The sequence below is a fragment of the Polyodon spathula genome, unplaced genomic scaffold, assembly GCF_017654505.1.
Source record: "Polyodon spathula isolate WHYD16114869_AA unplaced genomic scaffold, ASM1765450v1 scaffolds_766, whole genome shotgun sequence".
Lineage (NCBI taxonomy): Eukaryota > Metazoa > Chordata > Actinopteri > Acipenseriformes > Polyodontidae > Polyodon > Polyodon spathula.
In genome coordinates this window covers 508,182-527,380 of record NW_024472254.1, presented here as the reverse complement: position 1 = coordinate 527,380, position 19,199 = coordinate 508,182, and the positions used below count along the sequence as shown (strand labels likewise).

The following is a 19,199-nucleotide window of genomic DNA, read 5'->3' as shown; positions in this document are numbered from 1 at the left end:
TTCTCTAACACATGTGCTCGACGTGGGTCTTAATTTAATGTGGTTACCTCTACACACAAGTACCAATCGTTCGAGACAAAAGGCCATATTCTCAAAATGCTCTCCTCCATTCTTTAATTCACTCCTACTTTTTTTTTTTTTTGAAAAGGAGAAAATAAAAAAACCAAATCATATAAAATGTTACAAAATGAGAGACAAGCACATTGAGAGTGCTGAAGAGAACATTACATGATTTAGTTGTTTGGTTCTATTTTTTTTTTTTTTCATTAACAGGCATTTTACCTCTTTCAAAAAATAAGAGTGAATTTAATGACTGGAGTAAATGCTTTGAGCACATGGCCCAAAGCTACCCAAAGCAGAGCTTGCTCTGCACGGACAATCAACCGTCCTCATGACGCCACCTTGACCCCTTCAGTTGAGACAGTGGATCAGTTAGTAAATCCACAGGGAGCTGTACAAACCGCTCTCCGGTACAATCAAAACAACATTCCCACTTTAAAAAGACACGGATTTGAAATACCAAATGAAAAAATAAAAAGAACAAAAACTGAAAAGTGTACTTTGGGTTTTGCTTTATAGAAATTATTATAATAGCAACAACATATTTTTAAAAGCAGCACAAGCAGTATTAATAACATTTCAATTTTTAAAATTTATTTATTTATTTTTTACTATGGGTTATAAGATAAGAACCACATTTGCTTTGGCTACAAGAACAATGCATTGTTTTAACATTGTAGTTACCATGAATTACTGTAGTGATAGAAGAGATCAATTAAGGAGGAGAGCACAGTGGTTGACCTCCGTATTTGATTTCTTTAATAACCTCAGAGCTCTGTTCGGTTTCAGATCACTCGGACTCTGCTCCCAGTTGGGGTTCTAAGCTAACTTGTTGCAAGCGGCTGAGTTTGCTTCTCTCACACACGGACTAAACTAAAGAAACCCAGCTCACCCCGCCGGGTTCATCCACTGGCCTCACAAGCCTGTTTAAAACAGGCTGAATCAGGTCACCAGCGCAACACGTCTGATGATCTCGGCAATGATGAATCGGACCTGTGTGTTCAGCGCCTTGCCCACTCAGAAACAAAGGTGCACACCATGCTGCATGAAGCACCAGGACTACCACAGAGTCTCAGTTTGAGGCCAGCTGATTTAGAGAGGGACGGGGAGGTCTACATATACCTGCACACAAACTGAACCACACTTAAAAACTGCAACAAGCACAGAGACTCACTCAACATACAGCACTTGAAGGGCCCCTGGGGGAGATCTTTAAAGTAGCAGCTTCTGAGGCCTAGCTTCACACAGCCCAGTCCCCAGCCCACCCTGCCCCTGCAAACAGTCCAATGCAGAATCACTGCTTACACTGCAGCCAGGCTGTCACATTGCAGCAGTGCAAGTTTAACTGGAGCACCCAGGCTTAGAGAAATACTTTTGTGTCTTAAAGAAAAAAAAAAAAAACACATTTCCAGAAGAAAACGGATCTGCATCTATATATTAAACACATGCACGTACGTTTTTGTTTTTAAGGTGATGCAAAGGCCTCAGGTCAGTCAGCTGCGTGAATTGAGTCGTGTTTGCACAAACACACAAATGCAAAAATAACTAATAAGAAAAAAAAAATCTCTTCAAAACAATTGAAATAGGTTTAGATTTTAATGAACACTTTATTTTGAAATTTTAAAAGTAAATGTGTTAAAGCATGGTAGTACACACACACTCAAAGTCTTAAATACCCCCCCCTCCAAAACATTCAGGTGAACACTTTTACTACGCAGTCTCACTACTATGGCTGTCTCCTGCCCTCCACATACAGTATAGAGGCAGTTATTTACTTATTAATTTTATGCAGCTTCCAAACTAATTTCACTGCCCAGCATCACTGAGAATAGTTATTTTCTAAAAGACAGCAGTGTGATGTTTAGGGCACAGACAGACTTCGGCACAGCAGGCAAATACAAACGCTGGGACAGTGCTATTGGTGCAGAAGCCATGCTCCAGCTCGACACGCTGATGTTTAAAACCCAAAGAGACTACGCTGAGTGGCAGCAGCAAGTAGCAGGAACGCCGTCAAACAGAACAGGGCGTCATGGATGGGACAGGCTGTTCTCTCTCCTCCCATTTGTTAAACAGATTGTGCACCAAAAAAAAATAAACACGTATGCTGCACATTGGATCCGAGTCAAGTGAAATTATTCATCAGCATTCAGATTAAACAATCACTGGTTAGCAACCACTTAGCTAAAATAATAATAATAATAATAAATCTAAAAAGAAGTGTGACTCACAATTATATTCAAGAAGGAGGACATATTACCAACACATACATACAAACACACACACATATATATATATAATGTATTCAATTCCAGACAGACCTGCATCTGTTTGGTTTCATGTATGGCAACCCCAAACAGCATGGTCCAGTTCCACCCAGAGCTCCTTCAGCTGCGAGTCAGCTTATTCTTGAGCTGGATTCGCTGCCCTGTGACGCTCTGCATGAAGAGCGCTATAGAAAAGCAAACTGCATTGTATTGTATCGAGTCTCTTTTGAAGACTACTTGATATAAAAATATAATGACGATTTAAAAAAAAAAAAAAAACTTACAATTTTAAATGACACAGGAGTGAAACTACAGGGTGCAAAACCAACCCTAATGAACCCAGGTCTACAATAAAACACACACACACCTAGGTCTACAGTTAGAAAAGCATGAAACTGCTTCAATTAAAATACACACACACACATGCAAACTGGCAATCGTTACCCAAGATCACGATAACACTATCCAAACGTAACAAAAGAAAAAATTCAGACCCGGGCTCCACGTTATCACTTGCCTGCCTGCTGCTTCTCAGTCCAACAGGCACCAGTTGTCAACAGGTGAAGCATCAAATTAAACACAAAATCAGGCAATCGCTTAATCAGGGTTACAGATAAAGAGGACCGCTGCACTGCAACTATGATCACAATTCATGAATTTGTCACACCTGAGCTAATCAGACACTAGCAGCCACCGACTGGTGGCTAATTAAACACTAGCAAAGTCTGGAATGGCTTGAACTGCTTGATTACTCCATCTATCAATTCAAAACCAACATAAGCTGGTGAATAGCAGCTGGGAGGGGGCCCTACAGACCCTCGCCAACTGGCTCCCAGCTCTGGCTCTCAACACCCATTCCAGTGCAGGTTTTGTATAAAAACAGGTTCACTGAACTGGCCAAGGAATCCATTGACTATTCTGGGACTAGACTGGAATAAAGTCCTCGACTGGCGGCACCTTGAGGACCGGAGTTGGAACCCGCTGTCCTAACAGAACGCCCGGAGGAGGCAGGCTCTGTGGCTGGTAACCTGGGGTGGATGTTGGAAGGCTGTACTCCTGTGAACTACATGCAGACAAATAACAACAGTAACACTACTCTCGTAACTGCTAGGACTACTGCAAGACCCCTGCTGTTCCACACCAGGGACTACTGCAGGACAGAAATAATGAAAACAAAAACAAAACACAAAACCCTGGTTTTCAATTTGCTTAGTTGTGCCGCTTTGAACTATTACACTTGTAAAACAACTTGCTGGTAAAACAGCAAGCGCTCTGTAAATCAAAGCACGGCACGAAATACAAAAGGATTTTCCCCGAAGACCAGGAGGCGTCTGCACCAGGCGATCATACACAGCTCACACACTCAACCATGCCATCTGTTTAGTTGTTTAAATGCACCTCCATTCAAAAAATACAATTTAAAAAAAAGGTGTGCCACACTGAATTTGGTTTTACGCTACAGTAACTAAGAAAAGATTCATTTGTTATACCTATATCAATTAACACAAGTTAGCATTGTTTTTCTTAAATGCACTAGTTAGTCATAGACAAACTGCAATTAAAACACATTTTTTATATAAGTGCTCATTGGAGAATTGAGTGAGGACAAGAGAGAGAGAAAAAAGAAGAAACACAAATAATTAGGCATGAACACACAACACAAAATAATTCCTCCTTACGTTATCCCAGGGGAGCGAAGGGTTAACTCTTAAATGCCAGCTCAGCCTGAAACACTTTCCTTTGTGAAATTATACATAGAAAAATAAGAGAAAACAGGGCAAAACGGCCAGCAATCCAAGAGCAGCCTGAACATGCTGGCCGGGACAGTAATTGGTGAATAAAGTACTTCAGAGGGACATTTCAAAACAAGTAAGATTTTTAATATTCATTTAATCTGTTTTTTTTTTTTTTTTTTTTTTTTAATTATTATTTTTTTTTTTTATTCCTGTTCCTCTAGTAATATGTTAATACTTTTGGTTCTACGCAACTTGAATTATTTTTTAAATAAATTTTAAAAAGCGAGCCTCTAATCAACACTATGTAAAGCTTGTCTGATCGCGTGAAACACGGAATAATCAACAGGAAACTCAAACAAGTAAAATTATCAAAATCTCAAATTATTATTATTATAGATTTTTTTATAGGGCAAGTAAACGTGGTTTAAAAAAAAAAAAAAAAAAAATCAGCAGACTGGGAGTCAAACATTTTTTGGCAAAACTTCATACTGGTCTCGTCGCTGGAACGATGGCTTTCCTAATTCTACCTGAGTGACTTCTTCAAATCCTCCCCATTATCAACTGCTCATAGCCATTGCCAGCAGGGGTCACTATTTCAGACCAATCTGCAACTACTACATAACGTTTACATATATATTTATTATATTTCTCGTTAGAATAAAGTGCTGATTGATTTTTTTTTTTTTTTTTTTTTTGAAATCGCTAGAAACAAACAAAAAAAAAAACAAGACACTATTGCAGCTACTAATAATAATGATTTTTCCCAGCAGAACATTCCCAACAAAATAAAGAGGAATTGAGTAAGAAAACCTAAAAGGGAGAGACGGGGGGGCTGTCAATATTAATGTTTTCAAGTAATAACAGCTCTTCACAAACTTGAACCCCCCCCCCCCAATCTTTTTTTTTTTTTTATAGTATTCAAGCTAGTGATGTTTAGTTTTTATTAATTGCTCAATACCCTATTTCTTTCTCTCTCTATACATATTGCCACTAAAATGTGTCTTTTTTGCAAAGCTCAGTTCTTTTTTTGTTGTTATTGACGGCAAGCTGCTTAAAAATCCGTTGCATTACCAAGGAGGAGGCAGCAGGTTAAGACAGTGCAGTAAATTCCAGTTTGTTTCGTAATGTAGCTTTGCTGACCGCTAGCATATGCTTTGTATTAAACTCTGGTTACCACTCTCTAAGACTGCCTGGAAATATTTAAACTAGTGATAGGTGGGCAAGGGCCCCACTGTCTCTTCTTTTCCTTCCCTTCCCTAGAAAAAAGTAAAAAGATGCACATTCAAATTGAAACACAACTAACACAGAGCGTCTATAGCAAAGCAGGGCTTTTTTGTTGTTGTTGTTGTTCTAGATAATGGCGTATAAAACAAACGGAACTGTACATGAGAAGGAGTTGTGTCACTTGCATTCTCACTCCTCTCCGATAACTGTGACAGTGCATGATGCTCCTTGCTGAGAGTTCACTGCAGAGAAACGAAGTGTTGCAGAGTCAAGATGCCCAGCAACGTTAGCGTTACACTGAACGACCTCCTTTCCAAAATGACAATTAAGACAGTTTCCTCCTCCTCCTCCTCTGTTCCAAGGCTTCGTTTTTTTGTTTTCAAATCGCAGCAAGAGAGACAGGACGGCTAGGCTCCTGCCACATTATCATGGCACTTTCAAATCTATAAACTTCAAGGCCTTTGTAGATACATAAAAAAAGAAAAACACATTCTATTTGCTCAATGTGATTGACCTTTTAAAAATTATATTATGTTACTTTTTTTTTTTTTTTTTTTTTTTTTTTTAAGGGTTCTAAATTATAATTAAAAAGAGATGGAGGCATCCCGTTTCCACCAGACCGGTTACTCGCTCGTCTCTCCAGGAACCTCCCAGACACTCCTCCAGTGAACACGGGTCAGCTCTCCCGCAAGCGCTTTCAGAACCACAAGTAACGGATCGCCTGCTTCTCACACAGTCCCTCACACCGGAACCAGGGCTTGCGTATTTAAAAGGGAAAGCATCTTCTCCACGACTCCTTGAACCTCTTGAAGCAAGCTCAAGCCGGGGCACTTGTCCTTTTGCTTTAAATGCTTTGTGTGTGTGTGTGTGTGTGTGTGTTCTTTTTTAAATGAAAATTTGTATCTGTCGTGAGATGATTCTTCTAGGATCCACTGCACAGCTGAAGGAGGAACACGAGTAACTTCCCGACACTGCTGTGTTGCTGTAATAAGGTACAAAAAAAAAAAACAACAAAAAAAAAAAAAACAGTCAAGTGTCTTCGGCCTCATTGGTCTGGCAGGTCCAGGGCTTCATCGTAAGTGATTATTCTTTTTGGATCTGTAAGATAAAATGAATAAAACGAGAGTTTACAGGGTCGGCAATTAAAGACGACTCCCACTGCAGAGCACTGTGATCCATTCCTGGTTTTACTAGGCGTTTAATAAGGCACACCCGAGCTTGTTACCTATATACTGGGGCTAATCAAGCTTCTAGTAATACCTGGAACAGGAGCGACTGCTATGCAATGGCAGGATTATTACTGCTCTTGGTTTAGTATTACAGTGGAGACTATTCAGTCTGAAGCCCATGTACAGTACTGTTTGTTACTGATAATACTTCAGCACACACTGACTAATGATTATCGAACGTTTCCATTGCTATAGTTTCATGTACCTTACAGTGAAACCCTGACCAGCCACAAAAAGGTGCTGAAAGAGTTATCTTTTGCAGCAAATAAATGATACAACTTACCTTGTTTTTGCAAGTTCAAAATAAATTCCATTTCTGAAAAAAAACACAAAAAAAAAAAAAAAGCTTTATTATGCAAAGCACAACATTTATTTTCTAGCAAAACCTAGCTCCTAAATTTTAAATCTTTCTGGTTAACGTTTGTCTACACTTTACAGAACTTCACAGGCATAAATTACACGAAGATTGATCATCACTGCGGCTCAACACAATGCTTCACTGCCAACCCCACAGCTAGCCTGCTACTGGCTTTTCTTTAAAATGTCCTTAATGATGTGTGCTGAATTTAACATTAAAAGTCTATGACCAGCCATCAAGAGACGGGAGCTAAAACAGCAACAAAAAACAGCCTTGTGTCATTTAAAAAGTACAGCATGCTTTCAAACCTATTACATGGGAAGCGTGACCGTGCTGCCCCTCCGTCACACAGCAGAACACGAGCAGCACTGCAGTCTGTTAACTACATCGAAGGGAAGTGTAATCCCCAAGCCCAGTTTTAAACAAGAGGTTCCCCAAACGGGACTGCTTCCCCGAACCCAGAACCTGGGTAGCAGAACCCGTGGAAGAGTTCCAGTGTCGGGGTCCCCTAGTTTAGCAGGAAGCAACCTGTACAAACGGTGCCCTAAACCCTGTATGCAGAGCGAGAGCCAGCGGTTCAGAAAAGCGTGCTGCACGGGACAGATCTGCACAAAGTGGCCACTGCATTAGTAACTTTCCCCCTTTCAAAGATAATAACAGTCCATTATCTTCAGCTGAAACCACGTTTAGTATCGAAAATCCATCTGCTTGCCCCAATCACGCAGTCTCGAACTGCGAATAACACGATGAAGCATTTCAAAAGGAGCGATTACTACAGCTCAGGCAACCGAGAGAACCTGAAAGTAGCGTTTCAGACACTTTCTCAGTGAGAATATTAATCAGGAGTGCAACTAAAGAAGAACAGCCAACGGTGCAGAGAAGTCACAGTGCAAACATTCCCAGCAACATCCACACAGCGAGAGAACTGTGCATATTTACATCAGAGCAAAACATACAGGACAGCAAAAAAAAAAAAAAAAGAGAGAGTCTGGAATCAGCTAAAAAGCTGAACCCAGCCTCACCCCTGATTTACTTCCGTTTCTTTTCAAACTAAACCACTCAAAGACCCCCCCGCCCCTCTGCACATCTTGCAAACTCGAGGTCAAGAAAACCTTTCCATGCAATGCTTTGCATATATATTTAAAAAAAAAAAAAAAAAAAAAAACACATATCCTGCAGGAAATGACTGAGCATAAATTAAACAAAAAAACAAGGATGGTTCCTGACAGATTTGCTGTTGTGTTTCTCTTAAGAGTTTCAATAACCTTTTCAAATCGGGGAGATAAACACAAACCCCCCCCCTCAAACTAGGTGCTGTAGATAGGAGAGATCAACGTGCTGGAGCCCTTTGGGAGGGTCCCTTGGCAGCAGTGTGTGCCGGTGCTCAGTGATCAAATGAAATCCGTCTGTTACCTACGTCTATCTCCTATAAATCTCTCAGCATGAAATATTTTTTTAATCTGGTTCTGGGTCCCGTCACACTGTACCACAGAATGCAAAACACCCCTATGGACCAGGGTGCTGAGTCGACTGGAACAGCTGCAATCTAGTGAAACTAGCAAGAAGATAGATGCAGCCGAGTCAGAGCACGCGAACGTTAAAAACACTAGCTTGCTAGTTTAATAACGCATAAATGATTTTTATTCCTTCACCACCTACTTCAAGTCAAAGCGAACGTGCAATTAAGAACTACAATTGAATTTCTCTGATTCACTTTCACTTTGTTGTTTCTTTCTGTAGGCTGTTTAGTTTTCCAGAAGTCATTCCCCCCTGCTCCTCTTTCAAAGGAGTTTGAATCTCATCTCGACTGCAGAGCGGTGCTGCACCAAGCACCAGACTCCACTTGATTACTCAAAACACAAGTGGGCCAGGTCTAAGGAACACCACACTTTGATTGATAGCTAGTCTATCCAACCACCAGGGACTGTTGGCAGGCTGGCACCAATAAGAATTGAGCATGAAGATTCCACTCTGGTCACAGACAATTCTAGAACACTTGTGAGTGCTGTAATATATTAAGAACATTCAAGTAGCAAGAAAGAAATAAAAGTATGAAACACTTACAAAAAATAAAACTACAGAACCGAAACTTAAAAAATACGAGGTCCACCTCGACGCATCTGAATGACGTTAAAGAAAGTAGTCGAAGGTGTTATTTAAAAAGAATGATTAAACGACACAGTTTCAGCTGCCGGTACGCAATTCAAACCCTACAGACACATAGTTGACGCAATACAAGTTAGTTGCTCAAAATATAAAATGGGAGTGATAGTTGGTCATGATTATATATATATATATATAAAATTTAACTCAGACCCCTTTCAAACTCTAAAGATAATGTACAAGTACCATTTTTAGCATCACCCTTCACGGACCCTCTCTCCAATGTTTGTGCAATGATGCACGCCCCCCTCCCCCCTCTAACAGACGCTACCATCTTCTGTAAAGAAGCATTACCTTTAGTGTGATAAATAACAGCAGCTTTAACATCAAATGCCCCCCAGCTGCCTCTTCTGTCTGAGCCTCTCTGGTTTCTCTGCTCTTTGGCCGAGGCCAACACAGGGTTCGTCGGAGAGGCTTGAAGAGATTCAGCACCAAGGTCCTTAGAAGAAGCGAACACTATTGCACCCGGGTTCCCCGCCTCAATCGTCCTCGGCAGTCCACCGTGTGCCTCCAACGAGGAAGGCCCCCCCGTGCTGCCGGGCGCTGCTGGGCACCCTTTTAAAACACTGCTAATTACTTGAGGGTTAGTCCGTTTCTCCAGCTCGTAAGCTTTTGGAAACGCCGGTCCTGAGGGAAGGAGGAGTTGGGCACCCTGGGACACCGATGTAGCAGCGCACTCTCCTTGAAAAGTCACCTCGGTGGCTTTGCTGCCCGCGGCAGACCAGCCAGCTCGCGCCTCGGGGCCAGCACTCGGCTCGTTGATGAAGGATAACCCCCACTGGTTCTGGAAAATGTCCCCCAGGTTTTGCTGATTTGTCTGAGCGGGGGCAGGCAGGTCTCCCGGGCTCACGCCAGGAAGCATGGGTTGCATATTTGAGGAAGGATAGACGAAAAGGCTGGGCTTCTTTTGTTCACCAGTGGCAGTGGAAGAAGGGGTGCTGCTGCTGCTGCTGCTGTTGGGGGACGATGATACACTCTCGCCCCCCAGGAAGGAGGCTGTTACAGTACTAGCAGTGGTGCTTAAAAAATGAAGCAGAGGCCCATCTCCGGAGAGCGGGCCATTGGTAAAACTGGCCGAAGTGACGGCTTTCATAGCGGACATGGGAACTTGGGACAGCCTTCCAGGGACGTGCGAGAAGAATGCCTCCCCAGCTGCCTTGTTGAGGTTCTCTTTAACTTTGCTTGCATAACTTATCTTGGGAACAATTTTGGCGCTGCTGTTGTCCACAGGAAATACTGGGGGCGGCTTGAATAAAGTCCACGAATCGTCTTTAGTTGCCACGGAAGGCCTGGTTTTGTTTGGTCTGTCCTCCAGCTTTGTAGCAGCAGCAGCAGCATCGAGTTTAGCGTCAGAGTTCTTCCTCTGACTCTCGGCCACTGCAGTCGCTGGCTTGGCTCTCACTGTCCTGCCACTGGCCTCCAGCCACCTGGCCGCTTTCTCAACGCACTCTGGTTTGCAAAGTTCTGATTCTTGTTTTGTCTGAAGGACACTGCTGCCGTCGCCGCCGCCGCCGCCCCCCTCCTCCTCCTCCTCCTCCTCCTCCTCCTCCTCCTCTTGCTGCACGGTTCTGTCCGGCGGCAGGGTCATGTTCTCCAAGCCTTTGGCGATGTTACACCTCACTTTCTGTTTCTTGGGCATGGTGTAGCCGGTCTCCGATGCGCTGCCATCATTGTCCGCGGCAGGCTTGCCAGGGTAACCGTTTGTAATGCAACCGGGATCGAGAGCCACCACTCCGTTCAGATGGGACACAGCCTCTTTCCCGTCCCCGGCTTTGCCCCCCCAAGGCTTGATCTCAGAGGGCTGGTCATTCTTTCTGTCCATACTGTTTTTATGATTGCAACTGGCTTTGCTTCCCACTTTGAGGAGCGGGGTGCTGACCTTGACTGCTGGAGCGGTCTGTCTGGGTTTCAAGTTAGTGTCTAGGAGATGTCTGTTACCATTTCCTACGCCGGAGGAGGAGAGCAGGCTGCTTGAGTCCTGAAGCTTAACAGTCACGACCTTGTCTCTCTCTCCAGTGCTACAGGTTAACTTTGCATATCCTAAACAGATCACAAGAAAAAGAAACATTAGAGTAACGTAAAAAATAGATGTTGTCATGAGAAATGTTGCTAGAACAAATAAAATAGTATATTACAAGATTTAAATTCACCAAATCGAACTATCAATAAAAGTCCAAAATCATGGGTCGATTAAAAAAATTAAATAAATATAAATATCACATATAAATGATAGATCAACCTTACACATTGCCTTTGGTAATTATAGATTAAAGATGAACAGAGAAACCTTTAAAAATAAAACAGACACAACTGAAATACAGGATGAGCAAAAGCACTAGGAGGAAGCCAGTTTAATCTGGTTATGTTGAAATCAATGCCTTCAATCTGGTGCAGATAGATCAAAGTGAGGTTAAAACAACTGAAGAAAGAGGCTGAAATGCACCACACAGCGTTACAATAAGGTGCCCTCTCAGTAAAACATTTATTAGATTTTTTTAAAAAGCTAATAATAGAATTTTGCAATTGCTAGAGAGGTTAGCGTGACTTTAGGGGTTCTATCCACATGGCACACTAAGTTTTTGTTTTGTGAAAAAAAGTCTCTGACAAACAGTAAATGTATTTAGCGTAAAAACATACTGCCCTGCAATGTAGCACCGAATTTATTTTCCTGTCCCCTGGTTAATGACTAACTAGCATGAGATCGTTTGTGGGAGTCACCGTCAAAGAAACACCGATCCATAATGAAACTGGAACTGCTTACCAACTCGGCCTGACAGCGCATACAGCATTTACACCGCTTAATAAACGATTAAGTAATTAATGCCAGTATCACTAGAGCAAATGGCTGCTTCGATTCTCAATTTTAAAACTTAAAAATTCACATTCACAAACCGGTTAAAACGTTTTCGTCAAAGCAAATAAACACAGATGTGTTTTATTAACCGAATTTAAACAGGATTGCAAAGCTTTGAAAATGATCCCCACTAGACTGGATTGTACTGTAAAAGGGAATATTTTATTTGTTTAGACTTTTAAAAAAAAAAAAAAAAAAAGACTAAGGAGGATAACTCAATTTAAACGGGTTTTTACATGCATGGCACACGAAAGCTTTGTTATTCGAATCAAAAAGCCGGGAGGCAGTTTCACAGAAATGTAATTTCCACCTAATAGGAGGACTCCTGTTTCTGCAAGAGCAGGCACGGTGCTGTATTTGCTATATTTAAAGTGACCATCCACAGCTAATAATAACGGGGTCAGGTACTGTCACTTTTGTTGGGTCGTCCATCCATTTGCGTCTCTTTCTAGATCTTACTGTCGTGGCCTGGGGCCAGAAATAGAACAAATAAAAATATATAATCGGTCTTTTTTTATTTTGATATTTTTTTTCCTCTAGTACTGTCCTAGCAGTAAAACAACTTAACTAGGTCACGGAATTAAATAATAATAATTGACACAGAGTAAACACTAATAAGCAGTACGTTTTCTTTTTGTATTTTACACATTTTTGTGTCACTTTTGGGTGAAGTAGTTTAGTAGCATAGCCTTTAAAAAAACACACACACACACCAAAGCATTGCCTTCTCTCCGTTTAAAAACGCAAGACCGCTCCTTTGATAAATGCACAGAGTCTAAATACTGTTGCGCGTAGGGCATATTTTTCATTTTAAACAGTTTAGACACACGGGCAAAAGCGCAACCCCTTGCTTTCCGCTACACGTTAAGCAACAGGCCCGTCTAACCAGGAGACAGGGCTGAGCCACTTCAAACACAGCGGCACGGACAATACAAGCGCACTGAAGCGCTGGGTCCCCATGCCACAATTAACAGGCTTTCAAAAGCGTGAGTTACATCTGCAGGAACGACGGCAGGAAAACTGAACCAAAAAAAAAAAAAAAAAAAACAACAACAACAATAATAACGAAGGGTTCATTTTTTTGTAGCCCGGTGCTGGGAGTTGCAACATGGCGGACAGGAAACTGTATTTGCGAGCAGCCCGGCGCACATTCCAGCAGAGCCGGCTTGCATTGCTGGAGAGGCGAGCGAGTGAAATAAACACGGACCCGGACCCGGACCGGCCACAAAACGCGGCAAACACGCTTTTAATACAAACGACGAGCACGGCCCCGGAGGAGGACGTGTAAAAAACGAGTTGAAACCGGAGCAACAAGGTCAATCTGCACAGTATTTAGCTGCTGTTGCACACCCACGACTCATGCACGCACATCTAGTTAACAGTTCAATGATCTCCTTCTCCTTTTCTCCTTCTCTCTGTCCTCCTTCCCCTTCTCTCTCTCTCTTCAATCTAATCTGTAAGCACGCCGACCTGTTTTCTTCGCCTGCGTTTCCTGGCGCTGGTAGTGGCAATGGTTTTGTTCATGTTTCACCGTGTTTTGTGGGCGGCCGGGGTTCCTCTCTTCTCCGTGGTGGCAGTGTGGCAGCTGCACATTGGACTGCTCCTCCATTGAAGTGTTTATTTAAAAAAAAAAAAAAGGAAAAGCCGAAAGTGCGGCTCCAGTCAGCTCACTGAAAGGTCGCGCTGACTGAGCTCGTTTGGAGACCGCTGGGCTGCCCAATCAAACCTAGCGGCTGAGGGAAGCCGCCGCCGCCGCCGCTACACGAATATTTTTTACTAATATGTTCTTCCGCCGCCTCGCATGCATTTAGGGTTGGGCTCAAACGTCTGCCAACTGACTGTAAAATAAATAATACAATTAAATAAATAAATAAATAAAAAACACCGCTGGAGGTTTGCAAAAGCAGATTCTACTCCCGATTCCATTCTCCAAGGGTTTAACTAAAGCAGCGTTACTGAACTCTGAGTTCAGGGGGTGCAGCCGCCAGTATCCCAGCTAGAGTGCATAGCGTGCACACGTGTTGATCCTGGGGCTAATTCAGTAACCTCATCATTTCCAATAGTTAGTGCACATCACACACACGCACAAAAGTATTTACATGTTTTTATTATTATTATTGTAGTTTTATATAATTCAATTTGCATTTTTATGTACACACTTAGCACAGAGACATAATGCTTTGACAATCAGTGTTCCATTTTAGCACAGTGTGACCTATGGCAGTGCGTGCCAGTGACTCTAGTGTTACACGTGAAGATCATCTTGCTGTAAGTGTTCACTTATATATTGGTACAAAATGAGTTGGCAGGGTTGAACTATTTTCAGATACAGTGGCGACACCCTTTCCCATAATACCTGACATAGCCCTGTCACGCAGTAGAACACACTGAGGGATTCCTGATCTATGTAGCATTCCTAGTAAGGGGTTTGCTGAGGCGGGGCGGGTCCAAGTCTGAGACTGTCCAATGCTTCCTTCCTTTGGCCAGTGGCTATCCTTGCGAGGGTCACTGCAGCCTCACAAGCTGTACAAAGAGGTGCTTTACAGAGGCTGCTCAATGGCTACAGGGCACAGGGACCCTCGCAGAAAACAGGACTCCTGCAGCTCCCACCAGCAGACAGCTACTAGCTGTTCATTTACCAGTGAGAAGAAGACTTCAACCCCAGCTGCAATGCTACTGGATGAAGAACACCTCGTCTATTTAATAAACAGTGTGAATGCCTGATCATGCCAGGGAGATCTCTGACATCTTATAAACATTTCATGAACAGATTTCTAACATAGCATCTTCTACCCTGAACTGACAGATCTGACTCCCAGAGATCCTCCCGCTGCACTCCAGTAGATACCCTGCTCTTGTGCACCTCTTGCAGATTTGAGCCCAGTGATTTAGGAAGGGCTCCTGCCCACATCCTGTTCAGATGTCGCAGTCCTCTGCAGCTGTCATCTTCCCACCACTAGTTTTATAAATGCCTTCTGAAAAACAATGATGGAGATTAAACTCCTTCAGCATTATTATTTATTTATGTATTTATTTTGCATATTTACCAAAATAAAAACAGTGGAACGTCTGATGAGTTTGTTTCACAGGTTGATGTGCTGACATTAGTAAATTCACTAGGGGGCAGCAATGTGCAGCAAACCTCATGTTTTTAGCCTAGGATGGTACAATTAATAGAATGAACACACATACTACAATGCTGCTGTACTTGAGATGTATTGTACAGTTTATATATGTAACACAGAAAGCAAAAGCATTTAAAGTGTGGTAAAGCATGGTGAGAAAGAAAGATCTTTTTGGAATGCTGGTAGTCCCAGCGTTTCAGCTCTAAACTCTAGCACACAGACACTGAGTTGTAACCCCTCTCTCTCTCTTAAGAATGGTTTCAGGACTTTCGCATGGAAACTGCCGGGAGGGGCGGATCACATTCCATCATTCGCTGTGAGTAACTACAGGACATGCAGCAGCTCTGTGTGTCATGACTAATATAGATCATACAAGATCATAACTCAGCCTCTGTGTCTCGGTGAAAACGAAGGATCGCCCAAAGCAGAGGGCTGGAATCCGCCTAGGAGGGGCCTGGGCAGGCTGTGACTCCATACTGTGATGCTTCTAGGGAACACACGCTTCTCTTAGCTTCTGCTTTGCCAATTCTTGGTATAGATCTGTCTTTTATTTTCGATATTGGAATAGGAATTTAGCTGAATGATCTTGCCCTCGACCTGCTGACCTCTGCGTTTTTCAACAGCGGGTATGGCTAAAGCATTTCTAGTGGGTTTGGTGTTGCTCGTTTCTTACCGGTGCTCTCTTTTAATGATTCGCTTCCAGCAGCAAAGCCGGTATATTTCATCACCCTCATAAATCAATCACTGTGTTGATGATGTTTTATAACACAAGCTGAAGAGAAAGGGTGTGTGTGAGTCAGCGGCTGCAGAAGACAGGAGGCTGGGACTCTGTGGTAGTTCACAGGGCCCCTCCCCAGACAGGAAACCCCACTTCTAGCAGCCGGAGAGATGAAGCTGTTATGGATCTGTTTCCAAGGGGATGTTTTACTGCAGAAGATAAACATCAACAGAGAATCATACTTGGCAGGTCCCCTTAATAAACTGGGTTTGGAACATTAAAGGTGTGCTAACCAAGGCTTAGAAAACACAGTCTTCTTTCTCATGAGGCTCACAAAGGTACTCTTGTGTTGGTGACCAGCAGGTGGGCTGTTGACTTTGCATGGACGTTAGTTACTTTTTTTTCACAGTACTTGCATTTTTTTGCAATGTCTGCCCTGTGTTTTCTCAGTCTCTGAAATCCGATGAGGTGCAGGGATGGAAATAAGACAACTATTGCTTAGCAGTTTCGCACATTCCAGGTTTTGCAACGAGCTTGGTTGTTTAAGGAACAAGCTCATGTGTGTCTTGCTAAACCCACAGTAAAACCAGGAATGGATCAAACCGCTATGCAATGGGAGTCTTCTTTTCAGCCCTGAGGTGAACCATATCTAGCTGATTTTTACTCACCAACCCACATGACAACGAAGGCCAATGCAGCCAAGACGGGCAACTCAGCACAACCAGGATTTGAACCAGCAAGCTCCTGATTGCATGACTCTCTGTAGTGCCTTTGCTGCACAAGCCATTGGGGAGCGCTGTTTCCTTCAATTTTTGATATTTGCGAAATCCCACTTCATGCTTAATAAAAAGTTTTAAACGTGTGAGGAAATGCTTTTCGTCAGAGCTGTGTAATAGCACCCAGCTGCAGAGTCAGGGATGCTCAAGGGTTAACCCTCAGAACGTGTTTGACTCTTGTCATGTCCATGATCAGATGCATTCCATAAACCTGACAGCCTTTGTTCTTAAAAGGCTTCCAAACCACAGGACAAGAGGCATTCTTTCCAGTTGTTGTTTTTTCTTCCCATTACATTATGTGACTAAACCCCAGCCTGAAAGTTGCAATATGGGATCTCTCAGTTTTTAATTTGAATGTCAGAGAGTTTTACTGCTGTCCTTTCTCTGGTAAACAAGCACTCTGTAAATACACACGCCTCGGCCAGGTTCACAGATTTATTACACTTGGGAGACTAGCCAAAAAAATATATCATTTTCAAACTGCATTTCTTCTGAAGGATCTTTGCAGCCCAGGCTGGTAATTTATTGCACACATTTTCTGCTGATTAATATTGTGATTCTACCCATTAGAAAATCCAAAGAGAGTGAATACCAAGGAATTGCAAATGAATCCTGGACTTCTTTTTAAAGCAAGCAGCTTCTTACTAGTACCCCCTTTCGTTGTGATACAGCATTGCAGAAAGGGCCGCTTTGCAACGCGATCAAAGAGAATTTGACCTACAGCAACTGTAGTTCTACACTGGTGTGTCTTAGAAACAGAACAAGCAAAGAATGGGAATGTTTTAAACACAAGAGAAGGGCGGGGATCATTCATAATGCATGCTCAAGCTTCTAAGAGTATCACTTAGAACACAGTTTAACAAATCAAACTACATTAAACATAAAAACGGTCATGTAAGTAAACACATACATTAACAATTAAATAAATTGCCTATAGCAAGATGGAAAAAGAAACACTTTTTTTTTTTTCTGTAAGTATTCATTACCATAGCGTTGACAAGGGAAGAGTAGCAAACAGGACTTACTTATTAGACTAACTAGACCTGTGGAAATATGTATCTATAAAATATTACACAGGCCTCTAATAACAAGCAGCCAACAACCATTCATTAAAGGGACAAGATTTCCAAACCCCAGGGTTTGCTGCCAGGCAGGCTACATTGCTTTAAAACCTGTCCTTTCTTCAAGCATGTCACTGGGGCTGCAATAAAAAAGCCTTGATTTATTCCTGGCGACTGATAATTACTACTTTCTTGTCATCTGTCAAAGAAAAGGGCAAGGATGCTTCTAACTACACACTTCGAGCTTTCTATAGAGGGCAATAAATCAGCCAAGGCAATTTATGTTTATGTAAAACGGGCTGTCTGTCTGTGCGCTGGACCGCATTAGTCAATGCTGTGGTATGGGCTCCAATGCTAAATCCTTAACATTATGAACGAATATAGGAAGCTTATGAAAATCAGTGTGGTAATTATAGGTGCGAAGTGTGACTACCCCAGCCTCGGCTGTGATTTATACCTTTCAGATCACAGCCGTATGAAATCGGGTTTGGAGATGTTTGCTGTGGGGAGCATTAAGAGTGGCCAAGGGAAAAAAAAGATGCGTTCAAAAACCACATGAAAAGGAGCCCTAATGCGCCAATTATTATGATCTACACTGCATCACACACCGCGCAAGCAACACCTTCTCCTCTTTGAAGCTCACTATCTTTTAATGGCAGGAGGGTTAGTCCAATGTTAGAAGTTCACAGGGTGATAGGTAACGCACGCATGGCGGAGTCTCTGTGATTAAAGGGGTAATCTATGAATGAACTTCAACGCTGCTGCGTTGCAATTTAAACACAACCTCGCTTCTAATGTAGTCTCAGACTGGGTAGCAATACCGAGCACATTTGAGAAACGCTTCAACATGACGACTTTACGTAACTCTTTACATGTCTCTAATTACTGTGTTATTACATAGTAAATACATGTGTACTTACACATAATTACAATGTTATATAATTTATAATGTGTACATTTTCTTTGCACAATTTAAGCCTAACCCACGGTATTTTTGCATGATAGTTTTGCACATTTCCCATGGTTATGCTATGCATTTTCCATAGTTTTTAACATTGCCATTGACAGTGTGCTTCTGTCTTGATAGATTGTCTTCACGAATCATCCAGAAAGGAAAGGGCAGCTCGACACCATTGCAGGGCAGGTGATATATTCACCAGTCCTACGCAGCACTGTAGTTCCATAGCAGTAGGATAACTAGATAACTATCAGGAAGAAATTGATTTTATTGGGACAGTGTTGTCTTGTAGCAGTGGAAGCGTCACTACTTCATCAGTCTTGGTTCTCTGAAACCGACTGCATGTGATTGTTATATAAGGCCTCAGATTCTTGTCCTGATTTGGTCCCTCTGTGCCAAGATGCATATTAAAGAGGATACACCTGCACTTACAGCAAAGTGTTCATGAATAATATTGGAGCAATTCTATTCAAGTGGAAATGCATTTCTTATGTAGTGTTATTGGATGTGGCATGCATTCATGTATCTAGTGAGGTCTGGGACATCACAGCCCTAAAACTGCATTAGAGAACGGTTTGGTCACCTATATCACTTCTATCGCACTACATCACCTAACCCACAGGGGGCAGCATTATCCTACAAACAAACAAACAAACTACAACCTGGTACACAC

General features: G+C 42.3%; 1 protein-coding gene across 1 annotated transcript; it reads right to left on the bottom strand.

Annotated features, from left to right (window-relative positions):
- Positions 1-5,143: 5,143 nt before the first annotated feature.
- On the bottom strand, positions 5,144-13,890 carry nufip2 (nuclear FMR1 interacting protein 2). The gene is made up of 4 exons (XM_041241380.1): positions 13,359-13,890; positions 9,329-11,074; positions 6,797-6,829; positions 5,144-6,382 (listed from the first exon to the last, which is right to left on the bottom strand). Exons 1-4 carry the CDS (start codon positions 13,495-13,497, stop codon positions 6,330-6,332), a joined length of 1,971 nt encoding a protein of 656 aa, XP_041097314.1. The 5' UTR covers positions 13,498-13,890; the 3' UTR covers positions 5,144-6,329.
- Between the last annotated feature and the right edge of the window lie 5,309 nt (positions 13,891-19,199).